This window comes from Sminthopsis crassicaudata, chromosome 5 (assembly GCF_048593235.1).
Source record: "Sminthopsis crassicaudata isolate SCR6 chromosome 5, ASM4859323v1, whole genome shotgun sequence".
Lineage (NCBI taxonomy): Eukaryota > Metazoa > Chordata > Mammalia > Dasyuromorphia > Dasyuridae > Sminthopsis > Sminthopsis crassicaudata.
In genome coordinates, this window is record NC_133621.1 from 90,248,530 (window position 1) to 90,271,076 (window position 22,547).

A 22,547-nucleotide genomic window follows, 5' to 3' on the forward strand; every position below is an offset into this window, starting at 1 on the left:
AGGAACAGGTTGGTACTGGGTGCCAATTCTTTTTCATTACTGTAAAGTTCTGTTGTCTCCAGAGACTGCCGATCGCTCTCTGGAAGGAGATCTGCCGTTTCAACTCGGTTCAACTGATCTCTCGACCAGATTCTTCTTCCTGTAGCAAGCTGCCAACTCTGACCTAGAGTAGAGACTTCTCTCCCTTGCTCAATGTTGCTTCTTTTATCCTCCCAGAGAATGGGTGTGGAATAACTCAGGGGCTTCTGGGAAAAAATACTTCAATCAATGAACTTGCTCCTCCTAAGCATGCAAGCTCCTCCCCAGAAGTTCAAAGGGTTTAAAACTCCCCACAAAGGCCAGAACTAGAGAATTGTTAAGTATCGACTTAGCACCTAGTAAGAACCTAATATCTCATTATCTCATTAGCACTTAGTAAGAACCTAACACATTACAATTAAAACAGCATCTGTAAAATTTCTTAGCCCCTAGATGATAAGTGGAAAATCTTGTAAGAACTCAAAACAACCTCTTTAGGGTTTATGACAGTGTTGTGGGGAAAAAAAGTGCAAATATGCCCATTTTACAGATGTGTATGCTACAGACTTCCCTTACCCTATGGGTTTCCTCCAACATTCTCCTAAACAAAATGGCATCTTAGCAGTTATCTCTGATACACATTGCTACCACAGCTAGTTCTAAAGCTGCAGCACAACAAATCTGAAAAAAATTCTAATTTTTCTTTTGGTTTGAGATTACACAAATTCCAAGTCTAGGTTCTTCCAAGTAATGATATAGGATCCGGACAAAGCAAGCATGAGGAATACACAAACTTACTTATAGTTTAAAAGAAGCTCTGATTCATCTAGGAGCCATAATCCTTAACAGTTTTCAAGCCAGGACCTTTCCATCCAATAGTCTTGAAAAGGGCTAAATTGATGAGGTAGAAAGCTCTCTCCCATCTTTATCATGCTCTTTGAAGTGAATGGCAAGAAAATGTCTCTCTCATTCAAGTTAAACCACTGCCCAAGCTGTTGTGGTAGTTTCAGTCTTTTGACAACAACCATCAGGCTTTGGGGTGAGGAGGTGTCAGCATTTGCCCTCAATTAGTGTGGATCCCATTGACTTTTAGGAGGCTGATATGAGCCCAAGGATTACACTTGCACTCAGTTTCTCCTTTATATATTTGTTACATAGGAAATCTTGGTATTAAGAAAATGATTTATTCAATCCTCTAAAACATATTAACCACATATCCTTAGAAATAAATTTTTTGAAATATAAGTATACAAAAAAAATCTGTCATTAGATATGTTTCCACAATATAGTTTTCTTCTCTGCTAGCAATGATATTAAATGACAGTGCAGATGCAGAACAGATTAATCAAAAATAATTGTTTTGCTTTCCATTTAATAACTGAATGAAGATTGTGAAAAAATGCTGAATGTGTAAAAATTCCTGATCTGAATTTCAAATGCATATTTTACTACGTAACCAAAAGTATTTTAAAGCTCTAGGCATTTACTATTTTATTCTGTACCTGCAGCCTACTCATCTGCTTTTTTTGCATATGGAATAGAGATTTAAAACACAATTTTAGTGATAGTAGCAGCCAAGTTGATACAAGAAGGCACAAATGCTTAAGAGGCAAGGACAGGCACTATGTGAAAAAAAAGAACCCAGAGCCCAGTCTTAGAGGAAGGAGGATCAAGCTCCACAGTTACAAAGCCAGAGACTGTACTAGGGGTTAGGGAAACCCTGTTTTTTCTCTTGTTCCTCCCCCCCCCCCCAAACAGCCTTCTTTAGCATGGTGACCTGCAGGGAATAGGAGCAGGACCAAGATGAGGAGGTAAAACTCAAATGAAGACAGGAAATGGCAGGTTAGGCCAGAGCAGTCTCCCTTCCCCCCATTCCCCAACTATTCAACATTTCAGAGGTTTCCCTGGTCCTTGCCTTTATACTCCTTTATCTTCCCAGTCCTCTCTCTGGGGAATGATCATTCAAGTAGTTAAAGCAAACAAAAGAAAGGAAGAAAAAAAATGAAGGACTGAATTGGATTTTTTTTATACAGATAGAATTTATAAGCACAAAATTAAGGTACTTATTTCAATTTGTCATCTACTTTTTCTGCCTTGTTGATTTTATATTCTCTACATAGGAGAGGTACTCAGCAATAACCAGTGCTTCATCTTCTAGAGTCGAGTCAAGATAATCTTCTTCATGTTCTGGAATATCACCCAAAATTTCATTCACTGCCTCTGTTTCCATATCTTCATCTGTTGAGGCACTAGAAGTACCTAAAATAAAATAACAAAATGGGATAAAAGAGGAAAAAAAATTAAACAAATAATGGTTTGTCTAAGTCAGTTTTAGTATATGTCTTCTGCTAATCAAATATTTTCCCAAGTAATTAATTACAATGCAAAATCAATAAGGCAGGTACAGATTTCCCCATCTGCAGCTTCAATTTCCAAATATGCCAAAGTCATGCTACCATTCTCCTTTTTCCCCCTACTTAAGAGCCAGGCCATCCTCTTACCAGCAGAATCTGAAGGGGATTTTGTTGATGAAGTTGAAGAAGAATCTTCAGATGGTATTTGTAAGTCAGGGGGAAGAGTTCCTCCATTATGGGCAAGTGTCTGAGCAGCCAGTTGAACATTTCCTCTAAAGACTCTGAGGGCTAACTTGGCTGTCTCGGCTTCAAAACCCATATATACCAACTAAAACAGAAAAAAGGAAATTATAGATGTTGACTAAGACTCTCAGACAGTATAAGAAACCTAAGGTTGCTGGAGCACTTGCATCATCCAGCAACACAGGCTTATTTTTTAAAACTTAACTTGTGAGACCTTTTGTTCTTTATGGCAATTCTTTCCTGATTTGCCCCTAGGGTTCCCCCCCCCCAACTCAATACTGTACTGTAAGAATAAAAAGTAGACCAAAACTAGCCAACAGAACAACATAATCTGACAGAAATGTGCAACATTCTATAACATAGGCCTCGTTTCCTTATACTAAGATTAAAAAAATAGGTTTCATTATGTCTTCTCTGAGACCACAAATGGCTAATCTTAGGCTTCTTTTAAAGAAAAAAAAAAAAATCACATCATGAGCATCAAAATGTCCCCACATCACTTCTAAATTCTATGAATCTAACTCCATGCAACTTAAGTGGTGAGTACATTTGAGTCAAGCACCTTAATTTCCCTTAAGAATAGTTTTATCATTGCCTTTGGTTTTAATTCATCCAAAGAACACCTTGAGCCCTCTGTAGAAAAGGTACTATGCAAATATAGTAATATTTGTACTTGACTAAGTACTAAAAATATTAATTGCTTCCTTAAATCAGTGTGTACAAAGACAGGTTAAAATCTTAAGTTGTTCCCTTGGTTTCCTCCTGCCAGGAATACACCTATCACAGTTTCTTGTCCTGACTATCCCTAAAGACAAGAGGTCAAAACAGCAGAAGGCATTGTGTCTCTATGAAAACCCAACTCCTGAATATTCCTGTGATGCTTTGAGGTAAACAAAGGCATTAACACTCACCTTATCAACATTTTCTTGAGAAACATGTTCCTGGTTGTTGCTAGTCTCAGGATCTGCATCATTTAACCACCACATCTGAGGATTACTAAGAAGAATCTAAAATACAAAAGTAACAAGCTACGAATCCATATGGAATTCAAATGACATTTCCCCACTCCAGCTCTTACGCAGAAATCAAAATCTAGAGCAAACTACCTTTATAATAAGCCCTAGCAATATAGACTTGTTCATTCTAATCTGCTTTTCAAAGAACTTTATCCAGTCTACTTTTAAAATGTCAAGTACTAAGGATACCTACATTTTGTAACTCTCTGCAATACACAAAGTGCTCCAGTTTCCAATAGCTTATAGGAAGGTTTTTGTTTTTTAAATAAATTTCTGATTTGGAAAGTTTTGTCCATCATGCTTAAAGAGCAACAAAATGACACTGATATTTAGGTCAATGTACAAGGTACCTGGCTATTGCTGATCATACCAATATGAATTTGGAAGGTTCTAACACAGGTCAGGAATAAATAGTCCACGTGAACATTTGGAAAGAAGACCTCTCTAAATTTGTACATCTCATATTTCATTTCTTTTGAACTACCACTATGCTGGGCAGTCCTGTAGCAGTATTTCCCATGTCTCACAATCAATACCAAAGCTCTTCAGAGTGGCTTTGAAAGTGTCCTTGTAATGCTTCTTCAGACCACCATGTGAGCATCTGCCTTGTGTGAGTTTTCGGTAAAATAGTCTTTTAGGCAAACATACATTTGAATAACATGGTCAGCCCATTAGGGTTGGACTCTCTGTAGTAATATGAATGCTTGACAATTCAGCTCAAGAAAGGACCTCAGTATCCAATACCTTATCTTGACAGATGATCTTCAGAATCTTCCTAAGACAATTCAAATGGAAGCAGTTCAATTTTCTGGCATGGTACTAATAGACGGAGGACAGCATAATGGCTCTGTAGACCTTTAATTTGTTAGGTCACCCAATATCTCTTCTTTTCCACATATTCTTTTAAAGCTTTTCAAACACTGAGCTAGCTCTGGCAATGTATACATCAACTTCTTCTATGTGTAAATCCCTGGAAAGTATACTGTCAGCATAAGTGAATTTATCCACAGCATTACAAATTTTGCCATTTATTTTAATTAAGGGTACCAGTTGGTAGAGAATTTCTGTATTCTTGGTGCTGACAGGCCAAAATTAGCAAAAGAAGCAGAGAATCGATCTGGAATCAATCTGTACTTTGTTGCATCTCACCCTCAGAGGTTGCACTGAGCCCAGAATCATAGGCAAACAAAAAGTCGTATCCCAATTCTCCCTCTATTTAGTCTTGACTTTTAGCCTTTTCAAATTAAATAATATATCATCAGTGTAGTAGCTAACCTTGATGCCATTTTCATCCTCATTGAAAGTATCCAACAACATCGCTGAAAACAACATGCTAAAAAGCATGGGAATAAGCATACAGCACTGCTTTATTCCACTGGTAACTGGAAAAGTGTAAAAGCATCATCCATTATCCAGAACTGGGTAGGCATATCATCATAAAACTAGTATACAAAACTGATGAACTTCTCTAGGCAACCATATTTTGCCATGATCTTCTATAAGCTCTTATGACTAATAGTATCAAAGACTTCGGTTAGATCAACAAACACTGTGTACGGAACTCTGTTCTGTTAAAAAAAATATCATTAGTCTTTTAATTGTATATCTTGCTAATCTTAAGGGACCCCTGATTTCTTTATTCTATTCTAGAGGCAAGAAAAACAGAAGAGGAGATGGGTTTCTTGATTCAGTATAAGGCTAGGGAAAGAAAGAAATGGGCACTGGAAGTTTAAGCTTTTTTTTGGGCAGTGGGGAAAGGAGGAAGCCTACTTGCTTGCAAACACTAAAATAAACACCAAATGAGAAATAAAGATCAAAGAAAAATTTAAAACCTCAAGAGTGATCTTGGGTGATCTCCAGGTCCTGGTGGCCAAGTGTCCTTCAACAGTATAGGCCACATAGGATGGATGAATCCTTCCACTAACCTTGAGTGCTTCATCCAGATTTCCTCTTGCTTGGTGGAGAGCTTCTTTTGCAGCATGAGCTGAGTAACCCATTCCTTTCAAAGAGTTTATGTTATCCAGTCGTCTTTTTCTCTTTTCTTTTTCCTCTTTCTTTATTTGGGCAATTTCCTTTCGGAGACAAGTCAAGCACAATGAAGTTACAGTGACTGATAAATGTTCAATAACACATATGCCTAGTATGCTGGGCACTGAGCTCAATTGCATACCTATATCTGAGTTCTCAGCACACAATCTCAAAAAATATAGATTTCCTATATATCTACTTACTAAGTGTTCCAGAAATGCTCATTATGAGTACTATCACATAAATATGCATTCCAAAATTTGAAAAACCTTATTCTACTCCCTTTATGTAGGAGGGATTGAGGGAAGGAAGAAGAAAAATGAATACAAGATATAAAGAGAATGGACGCTTCAAGATCATATAACAAGAACCACTATTTAAATGTTTTTCATTCAACAGATAATCTTCACCAAATCTCCCTATTCCAGGCTTTGCCACCAGTGTAACAAATAATTGAAATCATAAAGAAATTGTCCTTATCTTTTTCTTTCACAAGAGCAGAGTGTATAACTGGGATCGTAGGAGATTTCCTATGAAGTTTTCTAAATCCATGTTCTATAATATAAATCCATGATTTAGGCATCCCCTAAGTTGCCTGGCAATATAAAACAAACAAAAGCAGAGTAGTATAAACTTCTCTTTACCTAATCTCAATCCAGCCATGTTGAAGTAATAGACCTATTCTGTATTGCTCTAGAGAACAGTATCAGGACTTGTTACTGAAATAAATACAACTATGAACATGAAACAATTCAATTTAAAAATATATTTTTCATGTCCTGTTCTAACAATACAATGTAATGAATATCAAATGGAAAAGTATAAAACTTTTCCATTCTTCTGAAACCAGGAAACTTATGTCAAATGGGATAAACACTCTTCTTTAACACTGATGTGTAGTACATCACTGGTTTGGTTTAGTCTCACTACCTGTTCAAGGAACAGAGCACAGATCTTTGACAAACATATGAGCAGAGAATGTTAAAGTACCTCTCTTCGGTTGGTAATATGGGTGGCAGCATGATCTACATTCCCATCACACGCTCTCAAACCAAGTCGAGCTTCCTGAGCAGTAAATCCCAACTGTAACAAACTGTGAACTTTTAGAGGATCTATAGACAGCTCTTCATAGAGTTGCTGTGCCTATCAACAGGGGAAAAACAAAATAATCAGATGAGTATAAGAAGTTTAACACAAATTTAAGGTCAAAAAGAAATAAGATTACAAAGCTAAAATCAACTGGGCTATATGCATGCCAGAACTGGAAATGTGGCCAGTCAATTTTATATTTTGAATACTTAATATGTGCAGAGCACTATATTGGGCACCATGGGGAGTTAACAACAGAAACTTAAGATGCTGTACTTGCTCTCATAAGCTTATGACAGAAGAAAAATAAATTATGCTTGTAAGATATATGTAACTCACAAGTAACAAATATATACTCAGTCATGAGCAATCATATTCTAATTCTTCCCGCCAAGCATTTTCTTTTTTTCTTTTTTATTAATAGTTTTTATTTACCTGATACATGCATGGGTAATTTTACAACATTGACAACTGCCAAACCTTTTGTTGTAATTTTTCACTCCCTTCCCCCCCAGATGGCAGGTTGACCAATACATATTAAATATGTTAAAGTATAAATTAAATACAATATATGCATACATGTCCAAATAGTTGTTTTGCTGTACAAAAAGAATTGGACTTTGAAACAGTATACAATTGTCAGGCAGACAAAATTAGAGGGATTGGGAATTCTATGTAGTGGTTCATAGTCATCTCCTAGAGTTCTTTTGCTCTGCCAAGCATTTTCAACCTTATTTTCCACAGCTTTTCCAAATCTTTTCTTCTCTCAACAACACACTCCAACCTCACTTCCTAAATGAACAGCTAATATATCATCAAGAAGATTGATGGTTCTTCAGCTCCTATCCTCAGTCCTTAAACCTTTAGCATCATTTCCCACTGTTCCATACTTCTCTCAAGTCATAGAAAAGGAGCTATCCCCACAAAAAAACTAATCCTTCCACTTGCACCCTTAATCCCATTTCCTTCCCACTTCTTTCAGAGTGGCATCAACTTCATCCTTTCATGCACACATCTTTAAGATTTCCTTAATTAATTTCCATCTGTACACTAACATGTTCAAAGTTCCCTAATCCTAGGGGGGAAAAAAGTCTTTGCTTGTGAAGCCCATCCATTTCCCATTCCATATCTGCTCTTCAATGCTAAGCCTTCTTGAAAATAATTCACATTTATATACCACTTGGTTTGCAAAACTTTCCTTCTTCCAAGTAGGTAGAAAGAGTACTATTATTTGAATCTAGGTCTATCTCCTGACCAACTCCTATAGTAATGTCTCCTCCCTCACCTCTCACATCAGTTGCTATATTTGTTTGATTTTATCTCTAATGATATCATTCACATTTATCTTCTGTCTTCACTCTAATTTGGGATCTCATTACCAATCATTTAGACTGCTGATAAGACCTCTCCATAGATCTCTTCATCCCTACTCTCGCCAATCTATTCATCACACTTACTATAGCCAGAATAATCTTGTAAACCTGGTCATGTCACACCCCTATTTAAAAATCGTCACTGGCTCCTCACGGCTTCCTAAGTATGCCCTGGTCTACAATCAAGGCTCTCCACAAAATGGTATAATACTTTCTTTTCATTCTCATTATTTCCTTTCATGCATTCTGCCTTAGAATAGTCAGCCCTCTTTTCCACCCCCAGTCCTATACGCTGCATGCCATATGTCTCCATCCATGCCTTTGCTCAAGCTCTTTCTTCCTCCCCAAATTCCTTTCCTCCTAATCCTCTCCTATAAAATTTTAAAATCTAAATCCAGTATCACTTTTCCTAGGAAGTCCATCAAGCTCCCCCAAGTTTTTGGTGACCTTACTTCTCAGACCTAAATAAAACTTTGTTTTGTAATTCTGTAATGCAATTATCACTTTACCATTATATTTCCACTATCCACATCATGTCTTTTCACCCTGCATCCTTAATATAGACTAATGTTTATTAGCAAAACAAATAGTAGCAGCATTAACTACAAAGTGTTTCTCATCTTACCTTATTGAGATATTCAGAAGCCTCCTCCCCATTACCACTATGATAGTTTCTTATTCCTTGAAGCAAGTAAAGTCTTAAAAATAGTACCTTTTCTCTCCCATAACTTCCCTGAGGAAAAAAGAAAAGGATCCCAAAGTTAAAATTACCTTACTTCTACTACTCGACATGTTAATACTTCCATTTTTCTTCTATATCAGTAAGAAACAAAGTTAATTTAAACACAGGCAACTTTGCTATCTCATATGAATCAGATTTAATAGCAAAGAAACAAAGATAGAAAGAACTGGGAGTCAAAAGACTATGATTCCACTTTAGGTCTGCCAACAGCTGAGAAAACCTTAATCTTCCTCCTATCTGTTTCGTCATAAAATGGAACACAAATGAAGCTAGATTAGATTGAAGCACAAATTAGTTTTGCCTCTGGGAGACAGCCAAAAAGTTTAGAAGGCAAATGAACTTACTAGCTTTTAAAGGAAGAAAGAAAGCAAAGCGAGATGGGGAAAGAAAAGCTGCTGCATATTGTTGGTGGGGAACTGGGGCTCAACTAGAAGATAAAGACTGTATTAGGATCACAGAAGGACTACTTGAAAAGTTTAGAAGAATGTTCTGGAAAAGCTCAAATATCCATTCTAGGCACTTCTTAGGCTAAAAACAGCTCAGAAACAAGGTCTTCAGCTCTTTTAGGTCCAACTCCCACCTCCTTATCTTCTTCCTTTACAGTTAAGGAACAGAGCTAAGACAAACATGGTAAAAATTTAGAAGCACACAAAAGACTTTAGGTGAACTAGACTAACCAGAATAGTCTAGAACTTTTCTATTAGGGATGACAAGGTCCTTAAAGACCACTTAGTATAACCTCTCATTCTACCCTCCTCCCACTTGCCAGAGAGAAACTAAATAAATTAAATTAAAATTAAAATGTTAATAGAGCTGAGACACAAACTCAGATGCTCTGATCCAGAACCAGTGTCCTTCCCACTACAAACTGCTAAGATGCACAAGCTCTATTTTCTAGTCTCACTGCTATTTTTATGAAACAAAAAGACTTACAGAGATATGACCACTGTCTCCAACTATCTGAAGGACAATCATGAAAAAGAGGAATTAAGTTTATACAGGTCCAGAGGGGAAAAGCTAAGATTAATAGATATTCAGTATATAGAACCAGAATTTTATAAGCAAGAGCTAACAAATTAGAACTAGCTAAAATGTAATGAATTGCCTTATTAAGTAATGAGTGTTCTTTCCCTGAAGCCATTCAAGCAAAAGCTAGCCAATTTGTTAGAAATAACATAAAAAGGCTTCATGCAATAAGTAGGTTAGCCTAGATGACCATTAAGATTCCTTTCAACTCTGAAATGCTGTTACCAACTGTAAACCAGCAAGAGATCTAATGGAAAGGACACTATATCAACAGTAAAGAGACTAGGGTTTGAGTCCCAGTTCAGATGTTTACTAGTTATGTGACCATAGGCATTATCTTAAAAAAGGAAAGTCTAGTTCCTGGATCACTGAGTTTCATGGATCTAAATGGCACTGCACAGGAATTAAGGATTAATCCCCAAACCTCCACATATGCAATAAATTGTTAACCTTTAAAAATATATGTAGGTTGCCCATTTGTAAAATGGAGATAATTAATAATCCTTCTACTACCTACCTCACAGGATTGTTACAAGGAAAGCACTTTATAAAAGTTAAGGAACTATGTAAATGTGAGCTATTATATCAATGAGAGTTGTTATAATAAAATAATACTCCTTGAAGTGAAGTAGTAGTAAAAATAGAACCCAAATACTTTCCTTTTGCAAGTATACAGGAAAATAGGGGAAAGAACCCAAACTTAAGAATCACAGAATGGGACGGAAAATCCTAAGCAATATCCTAGAAAGTAAATGAATTTGTCTTAAAAAAAAAAAATTAAGCCAATAAATTCCAGAAAATAGTTAAGGGGGAATGACACATATAAACTTTAAAGGGTACCTACAGAAGTTACATGTTTCTTGCTAAAAGTAACTGCAAGTGATCCCAGAATCGCATAATTGTGAATATCCCAGGTCTGAGTTCTGCAGACATTAACAAAGTCCAAAGACCCCACACATGTAAGATATTTTAAACCTTTAAAAATAATTTTCAAATGCAGTATGAAATTGTAAGAAACTACAACCTACCTACCATGAAGCACTTTTGAGCTAGCATAAACATGGCCTGAATTATGCAGATACACAAATTCTGGATCCAGACCTAACAACAAGTAATATAATTCCAAGCAAACCATAGTTCAAATCAACATACTTTTATATGGACTAGTCTTTGGTGGTTTTCCCCGTAGCAGTTTTTAAAGCATTTCTGGGCCATATTTAGCTTTCTTTCGGCATCATCAAGGCATTCCAGCTGTCCCAGACGGAAGTAACACCACACTATATCCAGCTGAAGCACTGCATAATTATCTACTGTATCCAACAATTCTCTGCAACATTCACTGTAAAAAAGAAAGTAAATCTCACTCATCTATTTTATGAAAATTTTGTTATCAAATTTTACAGAATTTTTTTCTTCCTATGTTAAGACAGAAAGCAACTGCAAAAAAGCAAGTTTATGTGCCTTCTATTGTGTTTGTGAGACTGGATGTTTTACAGTGAAGTTCTCAATTATTACAGTGTACTTCTATTCCTTATCCAAAACATCCAGATCAACTGGGGCTGTGGGATGAAAGGTAAATCAGTGTTGGACTAGTAAAAGAATGCCAATAATCTCTTGAATAAAGGTTTCTGACCAAGATTCCTTCTTGTACCTAAGTCTACCTAATTGAGCTCCACAATTAATTCTTTAGTGTCGTTAAAGACTTCCTCTGGTACCATAAAAATATTATAGAGGCAGAAGTTAGGGACCATAGATTTAAAGAAATGAATCTGATGGATATATTGGGAGAAGATACAGATTAAAGATAGTGGCTTGTGATCAGAAAAGAACCTTAGAAAAAATTTATAGTCCAAATGCACATTCTATAGCTGAGAACACTAAAACAAAATAAAATGAAATGATTTGTTCAAGATAAGACAGATAGTAGAAATAAAGGTGGAACTGGAATCTGGGTCTAACTAAAAATCAGATGCTGTTTCCCTTAAACCATACTTGTCTTTAATATTCTACTTCCAATAGAAAATATTGTGATCCAAAAAGTATTTATTTTCAATTTAGAAGGATCAGAATTTAAGAATCTCTCAAAGGATTGAGCTGTATTGAGTGATACGGTAGTTTTTTTATCCATAAGGCAAAGAAAATAAAGAGACAGAAGGATAAAAATTTATATTTCAAAGTAAAGTCATTATATCTTTTCATCAGTTGATATACCTTTCTGTCTGTCTTTCTTTCTCTTTCTTTTTTTTTTGGTAAGGCAATTGGGGTTAACTGACTTGCCTGAGGTACACAGCTAGTCATTGTTAAGTGTCTGAGGTCAGATTTGAAGTCAGGTTCTCCTGACTTCAGAGCTGGTATTCTATCCACTTCACCATTCTAGTAATCTCAATGTGCCTGGTCTTTCTAGTGTTAAGTGGTTACTAAATGAAAATTTATAATGTAAATCTAGGCTACTGGTCAGAATTTTTTTTCTTCAATATTCAAACTATTATGTTTGTTTCAAGTTTTAAGATATCTTTTTTTAACTTGATACTCTATTATAAATAATGTCATCCCCTAGTTAAATGTTAAGATTACCTTCAAACTCTCTTCTGGCACCTATTTATTTATTTATTGAAGCTTTTTTACTTTCAAAGCAATGCAAGGATAATTTTTCATCATTGACCCTTGCAAAACCTTGTATCCCAATTTCCCCCTTTCTTCTCAACCTCTCTCCTAGATGGCAAGTAAATCTAACATATAAGTAAATCTAATATGGTAAAAAAAAAATAGATGTAAATCCAATATAAGCATATGTATTTATACAATTATCTTGCTGCACAAGAAGAATCAGATCAAAAAGTAAAAAAAAAGAGAGAGAAGGAAAATAAAATTCAAGCAAACAACAACAAAAGAAGTGAAAATCCTCTGTTCTGATCCACACTCAGTTCCAATAGTCCTCTCTCTGGATGTGGATGATTCTCATCACCACAAGATTATTGGAACTGGCCTGAATCATCTCATTGTTGATGAGAGCCATGTTCATCAGAATTGATAATCATATAATCTTCTTGTTGCCGTGTATAATGATCTTCTGGTTCTGCTCATTTCACTTAGCATCAGTTCATGTAAGTCTCTCCAGGCTTCTCTGAAATCATCCTGAGGATCATTTCTTATAGAACAATAATATTCCATGATATTCATATACCATAATTTATTCAGCCATTCTCCAAGTGATGGGCATCCATTTAGTTTCTAGTTTCTTGACACTACAAAAAGGGCTGCCACAAACAATTTTGCATATGTGAGCACCTATTTTCTAATGATTTTCTCTCATTTTCTGTAACAAAATCTATTCTCAGGAAATAATTTTGCTTTTATAATTTACATCTTCCATTACTGAAGTACCTATTATGTGTCAAGCATCGTGTTAGGCATTGGGGATACAAAGACAATTACTTAATGTAATGTCCAGGTTAACTTTCTGGAGGGCCTTGGGACCAGCCTTGGTCTCTGCAGAATAATCACCCCAAGAATAGTCAGGAATAAAATCCAAAGTCTTTATTAACTCCTTCACAGTCTGTCTCCTTTACCTGGGTCCAAGTTAGCTTTCTGGGGGAACTTCAGATGGGGCCTTGGTCTTAGTGGAGAAGTGAAGGAGACAGGACAGCCTCCACAAGGGTCTTTATCTTCAAGTCTGTCCTCCAGTCTCTGGTCCTCTGTCTTCTCTCTCTATCTCCGAGTCTGTCTTTCCTCCCAGATCTCTTAGCTCTTATGTACTCTATTATAAGTACATCATCATAAGTGTCAATCTTGTAGAATAGGTTTCAACTTGTATAACTATACTAAGTACGAAGTACATGTAAACTAGAGAATCATTATCTTAATTCCACTGAGTTAACACCTTGTTGCAAGATTACTTGTTTCAAGTGCACTTAGCCCTCTATAACTTAATTTACTAAAATTATCTGCAATTAAACTAACCAGCTTAAAGTAAATTTAACCAATTCTGTAGTCTTTAGTACTGGTTTTTCTTGCCTCCTTTGGAAAGACCTCAAATTTATCAAGTACCTACAGCTTGCCACTCATTTTTGCCTCTGATCAGTAATTGCTATGTGCTGACTATGTAAATCCTGTATTCTCTTTGATACTTGCAAAGAAACTATCATTTGTGAAAATAGATATGAAAATAAAATAATACTTTGAAATGTTTACCCCAACTGATAAAACATAGCTATATAAAGGGAAACATTTGAAAGAAATAATTCATCCTATCCAGAAGGACTTTTGATGCTCCCAGATACTTCTCTGATAGATCGGACATTTCCTTTCCCCTTTCAGTCTTTTTACTGATTATTCTTCTCCTAATTCCCAGAAAGTTGCTGTTTTAAGTTGAGTCCCCACTACACAACTTACACCAAACTGCAGGCTGGAACAATCAATATTAAGCATATATTTAGATAGAGCTAGAAAGGACAACTAGTCCAACTCCTTCATTTTGCTGAGGAAGAAACTGAGACCTTAAGATGAATGATCACTCCACAGTTCTACAGGCTAAGTAAGCAGTAATTAGGATTTGAATCCATGTCCCCAGACAGATCTTTCTACCACAGTATATTGTTTTTTGAGATTGCTGAAAGACCTGTATTTTAACTTGCTAAAGCAGTGTGGTTCTATAGTTCTAGGCTTAGAATATAAGCTCCTTAAGGGTAGGAATTGACTCATTTTTATTTTATTTGTATTCCCAGTGCTTAGCATAGTGCCTAGCGCAGAGGAAATTCTTAATAAATACTTTCTGTCTGTATCTATCTATCTAGACTTTTTTTGACTCCAATCAAAAGTTATCTGTATGGTGGGGTTATTAGTCAATCTGTCAACAAGTAATCACTACTTCTTTTATCTATGTAAAGATTGAACTAGATGGCCTCAGAACTGCTATCCATATCCTTTCATATTAATCACCCAAAGCTTTTTTAATCAAGTCTAAATGAAGATCCTTCAATAATTTTTATAAAAATTATTTCTGGGGGTTCAAAAATGAGCTCTGAGATCCATTCTAAAGCCAAAAACCTAAGATTTTAAGCCAATTATTATTATGGATCAGCCACTTGTCTTTTCTCATACCGAATAAAAGAAAGTTGTCAGAACAAATGAGTAATTATTTGTATCCCTCTATGTAACCCTAATCCTGATGCTTCAGTATAAATTAAGGAAATAAAGCTTAGGGGTCAGGGAATGGGGCTGGGAATAAGGATATCTATGTCTTCTGCCCCTAAAACTGCTAAACAAATCACTTAACCTTTTAATGCCTCAATTTCCCCAATTGTAAAATGAAACTGGTAACATTCCAACCTGCTCTCTCATATATTCAAAGACAAAAGGGGCACCGACGCTAGGATACATAACTGGGAGAGAACTTGGGAGATCACCCCCCATGTAAGGGCACTGAAAAACTGAGAAGCTCTACATACATAAACTGAAATCCAAAAGTAAAATGGGGTCTCCCTAGTGGCCTTCACATAAAGAATGAAAGATCTTTTGTTGTATATGTTGAAGAGTGTTCTTCTTCAGATAGGGACTGAACTAGCTGTCCTCTGAATGTCCTTTTAACATGGACATTTTAGGATTCTATGAATGTATACAGATAGCTATAAGATGAGACAGATATAAGGTAATTTGAGGGAAGAAATCACTAACACCTAGGTAGAGAAAAGTGGGCAATCACAAAAGGTCTCATGGAGAAAGGAAACGAAGGATTATAAGAGGCAAAAGGCTGCAAAGAGTACAATTAAGACAGAGGGGGACAGACAGTGCAGGGGCATAAAGCTGGAAGATGATGTGTCCTGTATGAGGAACAGTACAGGAAATAATGCATAATTAGACTATAAAGATAATTTATTAAGTGATGATGTGTGTTCAGACCTGCACTTTAGGAAAATCATGTTGGCAGCTATGTGAAGGATGGATTAGAGTTGGGAAAGACTTGAAGAAGGGAGAACAATTAAGAAGCTCTTGAAAATGAGAGAGAGCCTTCCAGGGGTGGAGCCAAGAAACTTCTGGGGGGCAGAGCCAAGATGGCAGGGAGGATACACATTTCTTTCTGACCTTCTCCTACAACCCTCAGACCAATTAACAAATCCAGCCTCTGAATTAGCTCTGGACCACCAGCAGAACCCACAAATATTGGGAGTGCAATAAATTATAAGCATAAGTTATAATTTCAAAGATCACCAGAAAAGGTCTGTTTCAATTGGAAACAGGAGAGAGGCAGCCAAGAACAGCAGGCTGAGCACAGACAACAGTGCAGACAGCAGTGGGCCTCCTTGTAGTAGAGAGACTATAGGGAGGACTCTACCACAGTGTTGGCTACTCTGCCCTGGCTGCAAGCCAGTAGATCAGCAGAGAAGTTATAAAAACACAACACAAACAAACACAGAGGTCAATAGTGAACCCTGAAACTCCAGAATCACAGGACCTGGCCACTCCCACACAGCACCAGGAGTGAGTCAGCACTGACCCAGTACTACCGTGGTGGCTTGTAAAGGAAGCTTGGAAAATCTCTCCCGGCTAAAAGCAGATCTTAACTTTAAAAAAAAAAAAAAAATGAGTAAAAAAGTAAAGAGAACTCTGACCATAAACAGTTATTATGGTGAAAAAGAAGAAAAGATTTCAAACCCTGAGGAGACTAAAGAGAGATTATCTCCAGATAAAGCCCCAAAAGGTGATATAACCTGGTCCCCATTACACAAGGCTCTCCTAGAAGAAATTCAAAAGGATCTTAAAAGGGAGCTAGAAGAAAAATGGGGAAAGGAAATGAAAACTTTGCAAGAAAGTTTGAAAAAGGCATATAACTCATTAAAAGATAAATTTGATAAAATGGAAAAAGAAAACAACTCCCAGAAAAACAGAATGTGTGAAATAGAAAAAAGAAAATAACTCCTTAAAAAAGAATTTGTGAAATGGAAAAAATTCCAAAGAACTCATTTAAAAATTAAATTGGGCAAATACAAAAAGAAGTTTTTAAAAAGTAAATTAAAATAATTCATTAAAATTCAGAACTGAACAAATAGAAATGAAAGACTCAATGAGACAACAAGAATCAGTCAAGCAAAACCCCCCAAAATGCAAAATACTTAACTGGGTAAACAACTGACCTGGAAAATAGAACTAGGAGAGACAATCTAAGAATTATTGGACTTCCTGAAAACTATGATAAAAAAAAGTGCTCAGGCACTATTTTTCAGGAAATCATCAAAGAGAACTGCCCCATAGAAACAGAACATAAAATGACCATTGAAAGAATTCACCAATTGCCTCCTCAGAAACCCCAAAATTAAAACCCCAAGAAATATTGTGGCTAAATTCCAGAACTATCAGATCAAGGAAAAAATATTACAAGCAGCCAGAAATAAACAATTCAAATACCAAAGAGCCACAATAAGGATTACTCAGGACCTATATCTTTCACTCTAAATGATCGAAGGGCCTGGAATCTAATATTCTGAAAGACTCAGGAACTTGAAGTGCAGCCAAGAATAAACTGCCTTGCTAAATTGAGCATTTTCTTTCAGGGAAGAAGATAGACATTCAGCGAAATAGGTGAATTCCATTTATTTTTTATAAAAACACCAGAGCTAAACAAAAAATTTGACCTCCTCAAGAGAAGCATAAAAAGGTAAACAGAAAAGAACCCTTGAGAATTGTATTTTGTTATGGATATATATATAGAGTGCATGTATAATATGATTTTACTGTTATAATATAAAAAAGAAATTAGAGATAGAAAGGGGAATGTACTAGAAAAAAAGGGGAAAGTGGGGGTAAAATAGGGGAAATTACTTCTCAAGAAGAGGCAAAGAAAATGTATTATAACTGAGGGAAAAAAAGGAGGGTGATGAATGTTGTGTGAATCTTACTCTCATCAGATTTGGCTTAAAGAAAGATTCTAAGATATATATTTGGTTTCACTGAGAAACTTCCCTCACCCTATAGAAAAGTAGGAGGGGAAAAGGGGAAAAGAGAAGAGTAGATTAAATAGAAGGAAAAACAGAAATAGTAGGGGAAAGGTATAAGAAAGGAGGAGGGACTCTAACAGGGGAGAATTGCTTGAGGCCAGTAATCCTCATAAGTAAAATACTGGGGAGGAGGAAAAGGAAAGAGAAAAGTATAATTTGGGGTTAATAAGATGGCAGGAAATACAGAATTAGTAGTTTTAACCATAAATGTGAATGTGAACTCTCCTATATAGCAGACTGAATTAAAAGCCAGAATCCTACAGTACATTGTTTACAAGAAACACATACAGAGTAAAGATAAAAGGCTGGAGCAGAATTTATTATGTATGCTTCAGGTGAAGTTAAAAAAGGCAGGGGCAGCCATCCTGATCTCAGATCAAGCAAAAGCAAAAATTGATCTAATTAAAAGAGATAAGGAAAGAAATTATATCTTGCTAAAGGGCAGCATAGATAAGGAAGCAATATCAATACTAAACATATATGCAACAAGTGGTGTAGCATCTAAATTCCTAAAGGAGAAGTTAAGAGAGTTGTAAAAAGAAATAGGCAACAAAACTATAATAGTGGAAGATCTCAACCTTGCACTGTCAGAACTAAATAAATCAAACCACAAAATAAATAAGAAAGAAGTTAAAGCGACAAATAGAACACTAGAAAAATTAGGTATGATAGATCTTTGAAGAAAACTGAATGGGGACAGAAGGGAGTATACTTTCTTCTCAGCAGTTATTGGAACCTAAACAAATATTGACCATATATTAGGACATAAAATCAAATGCAGAAAGGCAGAAATAGTAAATGCTTTTTTTTTTTTTTTTTTTTTTTTTTTCAGATCACACATTCAATAAAAGACCAGGGGAAAATAGACCAAAAAGTAATTGGAAACTAAATAATCAAAAGAATGAATGGGTGAAACAGCAAATCATAGACACAATCAATAATTTCATCCAAGAGAATAACAATAATGAGACAACATATCAAAATTTGTGGGATGCAACTCACTTCCAGTTGATCAATGATGGACAGAGATAGCTACACCCAGAGAAGAAACACTGGGAGGGGAATGTAAATTGTTAGCACTAATATCTGTCTGCCCAGGTTGCATGTACCTTCGGATTCTAATGTTTGTTGTGCAACAAGAAAATGATATTCACACACATGTATTGTACCTAGACTATATTGTAACACATGTAGAATGTATGGTATTGCCTGTCGTCGGGGGGAGGGAATAGAGGGAGGGGGGGTGATTTGGAAAAATGAATACAGGGGATAATATTATAAAATATATATATATATATATATATATATATAAAATAAAAAAAAAATTTGTGGGATGCACCCAAAGTAGTAATAAGGAGAAATTTTATATTTATAGATGCTTGCTTACATAAAATAGAGAAAGAAAAGATCAATGAATTGGGCTTGCAACTAAAAAAGTTATAAAAGTTAAAAACCCTAATCAAATAGAACACTTGAAATTCTAATAATAAAAGGAGAGGATCAATAAAATTGAAACTAAAAAAACTATTGAAAACTCGGAAGACATTTTTACAGTCAAAGGTTCTGATAAAGACCTCATTTACAAAATATATAGAGAATTGACTCTATAAGAAATCAAGCCATTCTCCAATTGATAAATGGTCAAAAGATATGAAGAGACAATTCTCAGATGAAGAAACTGAAACTATTTCTAGCCATATGAAAAGATGCTCCAAGTCATTTAATCAGAGAAATGCAAATTAAGACAACTCTGAGATACCACTACACACCTGTCAGATTGGCTAGAATGACAGGGAAAGATAATGCAGAATGTTGGAGGGGATGTGGGAAAACTGCGACACTGATACATTGTTGGTGGAATTGTGAATATATCCAGCCATTTTGGAGAGTGATTTGGAACTATGCTCAAAAAGTTGTCAAACTATGTGTACCCTTTGATCCAGCAGCATTACTACTGGGCTTATATCCCAAAGAGATTTTAAAGAAGAGAAAGGGACCTGTATGTGCAAGAATGTTTGTGACAGGCCTCTTTGTAGTGGCTAGAAACTGGAAACTGAGTGGATGCCCATCAATTGGAGAATGGCTGAATAAATTGTGGTATATGAATATTATGGAATATTATTGTTCTGTAAGAAATGACCAGCAAGATGATTTCAGAAAGGCCTGGAGAGACTTACATGAACTGATGCTGAGTGAAATGGCCAGAAGATCATTATATACTTCAACAACAATACTATATGATGAACAATTCTAATGGATGTAGCTCTCTTCAACAATGAGATGAAGCAAATCAGTTCCAATAAAGCAGTAATGAACTGAACTAGCTACACTCAGGGAAAGAACTCTGGGAGATGACTATGAACCACTACATAGAATTCCCAATCCCTCTATTTTTGTCCACCTGCATTTTTTATTTCCTTCACAGGCTAATTGTACACTATTTCAAAGTCCAATTCTTTTTGTGCAGCAAAGTAACTGTTTGGACATGTATATATATTGTATTTAACTTATATTTTAACATATTTAACATATATTGGTCAACCTGTCGTCTAGGGAAAGGGGTGGAGAGAAGGAGGGGAAAAGTTGGAACAAAAGTTTTTGCAATTGTTAATGCTGAAAAATTACCTATGTATATATCTTGTAAATAAAAAGCTATAATAAAAAAAAATAAATAACAAGCTTTAAAAAAAATAAAAATTAAAAAATTAAAAAACTATTGAATTAATAAGAGTTGGTTTTATAAAAAAAAAAAATAGATAATCCTTTAGTTAATTTGATTAGAAAAAAAGAAAGAGGAAAATCAAATTGTTAGTCTCAAAAATGAAAAGGGAGAGCTTTCCATCAATGAAGAAAAAATTAGAGCAATAATTAGGAGTTACTTTGCCCAACTTTACGCCAATAAATTTAACAACCTAAGTGAAATGGAGGAATATCTATAAAAATATAGATTGCCCAGATTAACAGAAGAGTAAATAAATTACTTAAATAGTCTCATTTTAGAAAAAGAAATAGAACAAGCAATTAAACAACACCCTAAGAAAAAATCCCCAGGACCAGATGGATTTACATGTGAATTCTACCAAACATTTAAAGAACAATTAACTCCAATATTATATAAACTATTTGGGAAAATAGGGAATGAAGGAGTCCTACCAAATTCCTTTTATGACACAGACATGGTACTGATACCTAAACCAGGTAGGACAAAAACAGAGAAAGAAAATTAAAGGACAATCTCCCTAATGAATATTGATGCTAAAATCTTAAATAAAATATTAGCAAAAAGATTATAGAAAATCATCCCCAGGATAATACACCATGACTAAGTAGGATTTATACCAGGAATGCAGGGTTGTTTCAATATTAGGAAAATTATCAGCATAATTGACTGTATCAATAAGCAAATTAACAAAACCATATGATTATCTCAATAGATGCAGAAAAAGCATTTGATAAAATCCAACACCCATTCCTATTAAGAACACTAGAAAGTATAGGAATAAATGAATTTTTCCTTAAAACAGTCAGGAGCATCTATTCAAAATCAACAGCAAGCATCATATGTAATGGGGATAAACTGGAACCATTCCCAATAAGATCAGGGGTGAAACAAGGTTGTCCACTATCACCATTACTATTGAATATTGTATTAGAAATGCAAGCTTTGGCAATAAGAGAAGAAAAAGAAATTAAAGGAATTAGAGTAGGTAATGAGGAAACCAAATTATCACCCTTTGCAGATGAGATGATGGTATAGAGAACCTTAGAGAATCTACTAAAAAACTATTAGAAATAATCCACAACTTTAGCAAAGTTGCAGGATACAAAATAAATCCACATAAATCCTCAGCATTTTTATACATCACCAACAAAATCCAACAAGAGATACAAAGAGAAATTCCATTCAAAACAACTGTCGAGAGTATAAAATATCTATCCATCTACCAAAGAAAAGTCAGGAATTATATGAGTAAAATTACACAACATTTGCCACAAAAATAAAGTCAGATTTTAAAAATTGTAAAAACATTAAGTGCTCTTGGATAGGCTGAGCGAATATAATAAAGATGACAATACTCCCTAAACTAATCTATTTATTTAGTGCTATACCAATCAGACTCCCAAGAAACTAATTTGATGACCTAGAAAAAATAACAACAAAATTCATATGGAAGAACAAAAGGTCGAGAATTTTAAGGGAAATAATGAAAAAAAAAATCAAATGAAGGTGGCCTAGCTGTACCTGATCTAAAACTGTATTATAAAACAGCAGTCACCAAAACCATTTGGTATTGGCTAAGGTTCACAAGACAAAATAGTGTACAAATATAGCAGTCTAGTGTATGACAAATCTAAAGTTCCCAACTTTTGGGTAAGAATTCATTATTTGACAAAAACTGTTGGGAAAACAGGAAACTAGTATGGCAGAAATTAGATATGGACCCACACTTAACACCATATACCAAGATAAGATCAAAATGGGTCCATGATTTAGGCATAAAGAATAAGATCATAAATAGATTAGAGGAACATAGGATAGTTTACCCTCTCAGACTTGTGGAGGAGGAAGGAATTTATGACTAAAGGAGAACTAGAGATCATTACTGATCACAAAATAGAAAATTGTGATTACATCAAATTAAAATGCTTTTGTACAAATAAAACTA

General features: G+C 35.3%; 1 protein-coding gene across 4 annotated transcripts in view; it reads right to left on the minus strand.

Moving 5' to 3' along the window:
- Positions 1–1,188: 1,188 nt before the first annotated feature.
- NUB1 (negative regulator of ubiquitin like proteins 1) overlaps positions 1,189–22,547 on the minus strand; it is a 50,669-nt gene continuing 29,310 nt past the window's right edge. For all 4 annotated transcript variants that reach the window (XM_074267460.1, XM_074267464.1, XM_074267463.1 and 1 more), the window contains exons 9-15: positions 11,042–11,228; positions 8,747–8,854; positions 6,650–6,802; positions 5,557–5,703; positions 3,527–3,622; positions 2,520–2,700; positions 1,189–2,277 (exon numbers count right to left, since the gene is read on the minus strand). In XM_074267460.1, the coding sequence (XP_074123561.1) occupies positions 2,099–2,277; positions 2,520–2,700; positions 3,527–3,622; positions 5,557–5,703; positions 6,650–6,802; positions 8,747–8,854; positions 11,042–11,228 (1,051 nt within the window). In that variant the 3' untranslated portion in view covers positions 1,189–2,098. The remainder of the gene's footprint in view (positions 2,278–2,519; positions 2,701–3,526; positions 3,623–5,556; positions 5,704–6,649; positions 6,803–8,746; positions 8,855–11,041; positions 11,229–22,547) is intronic.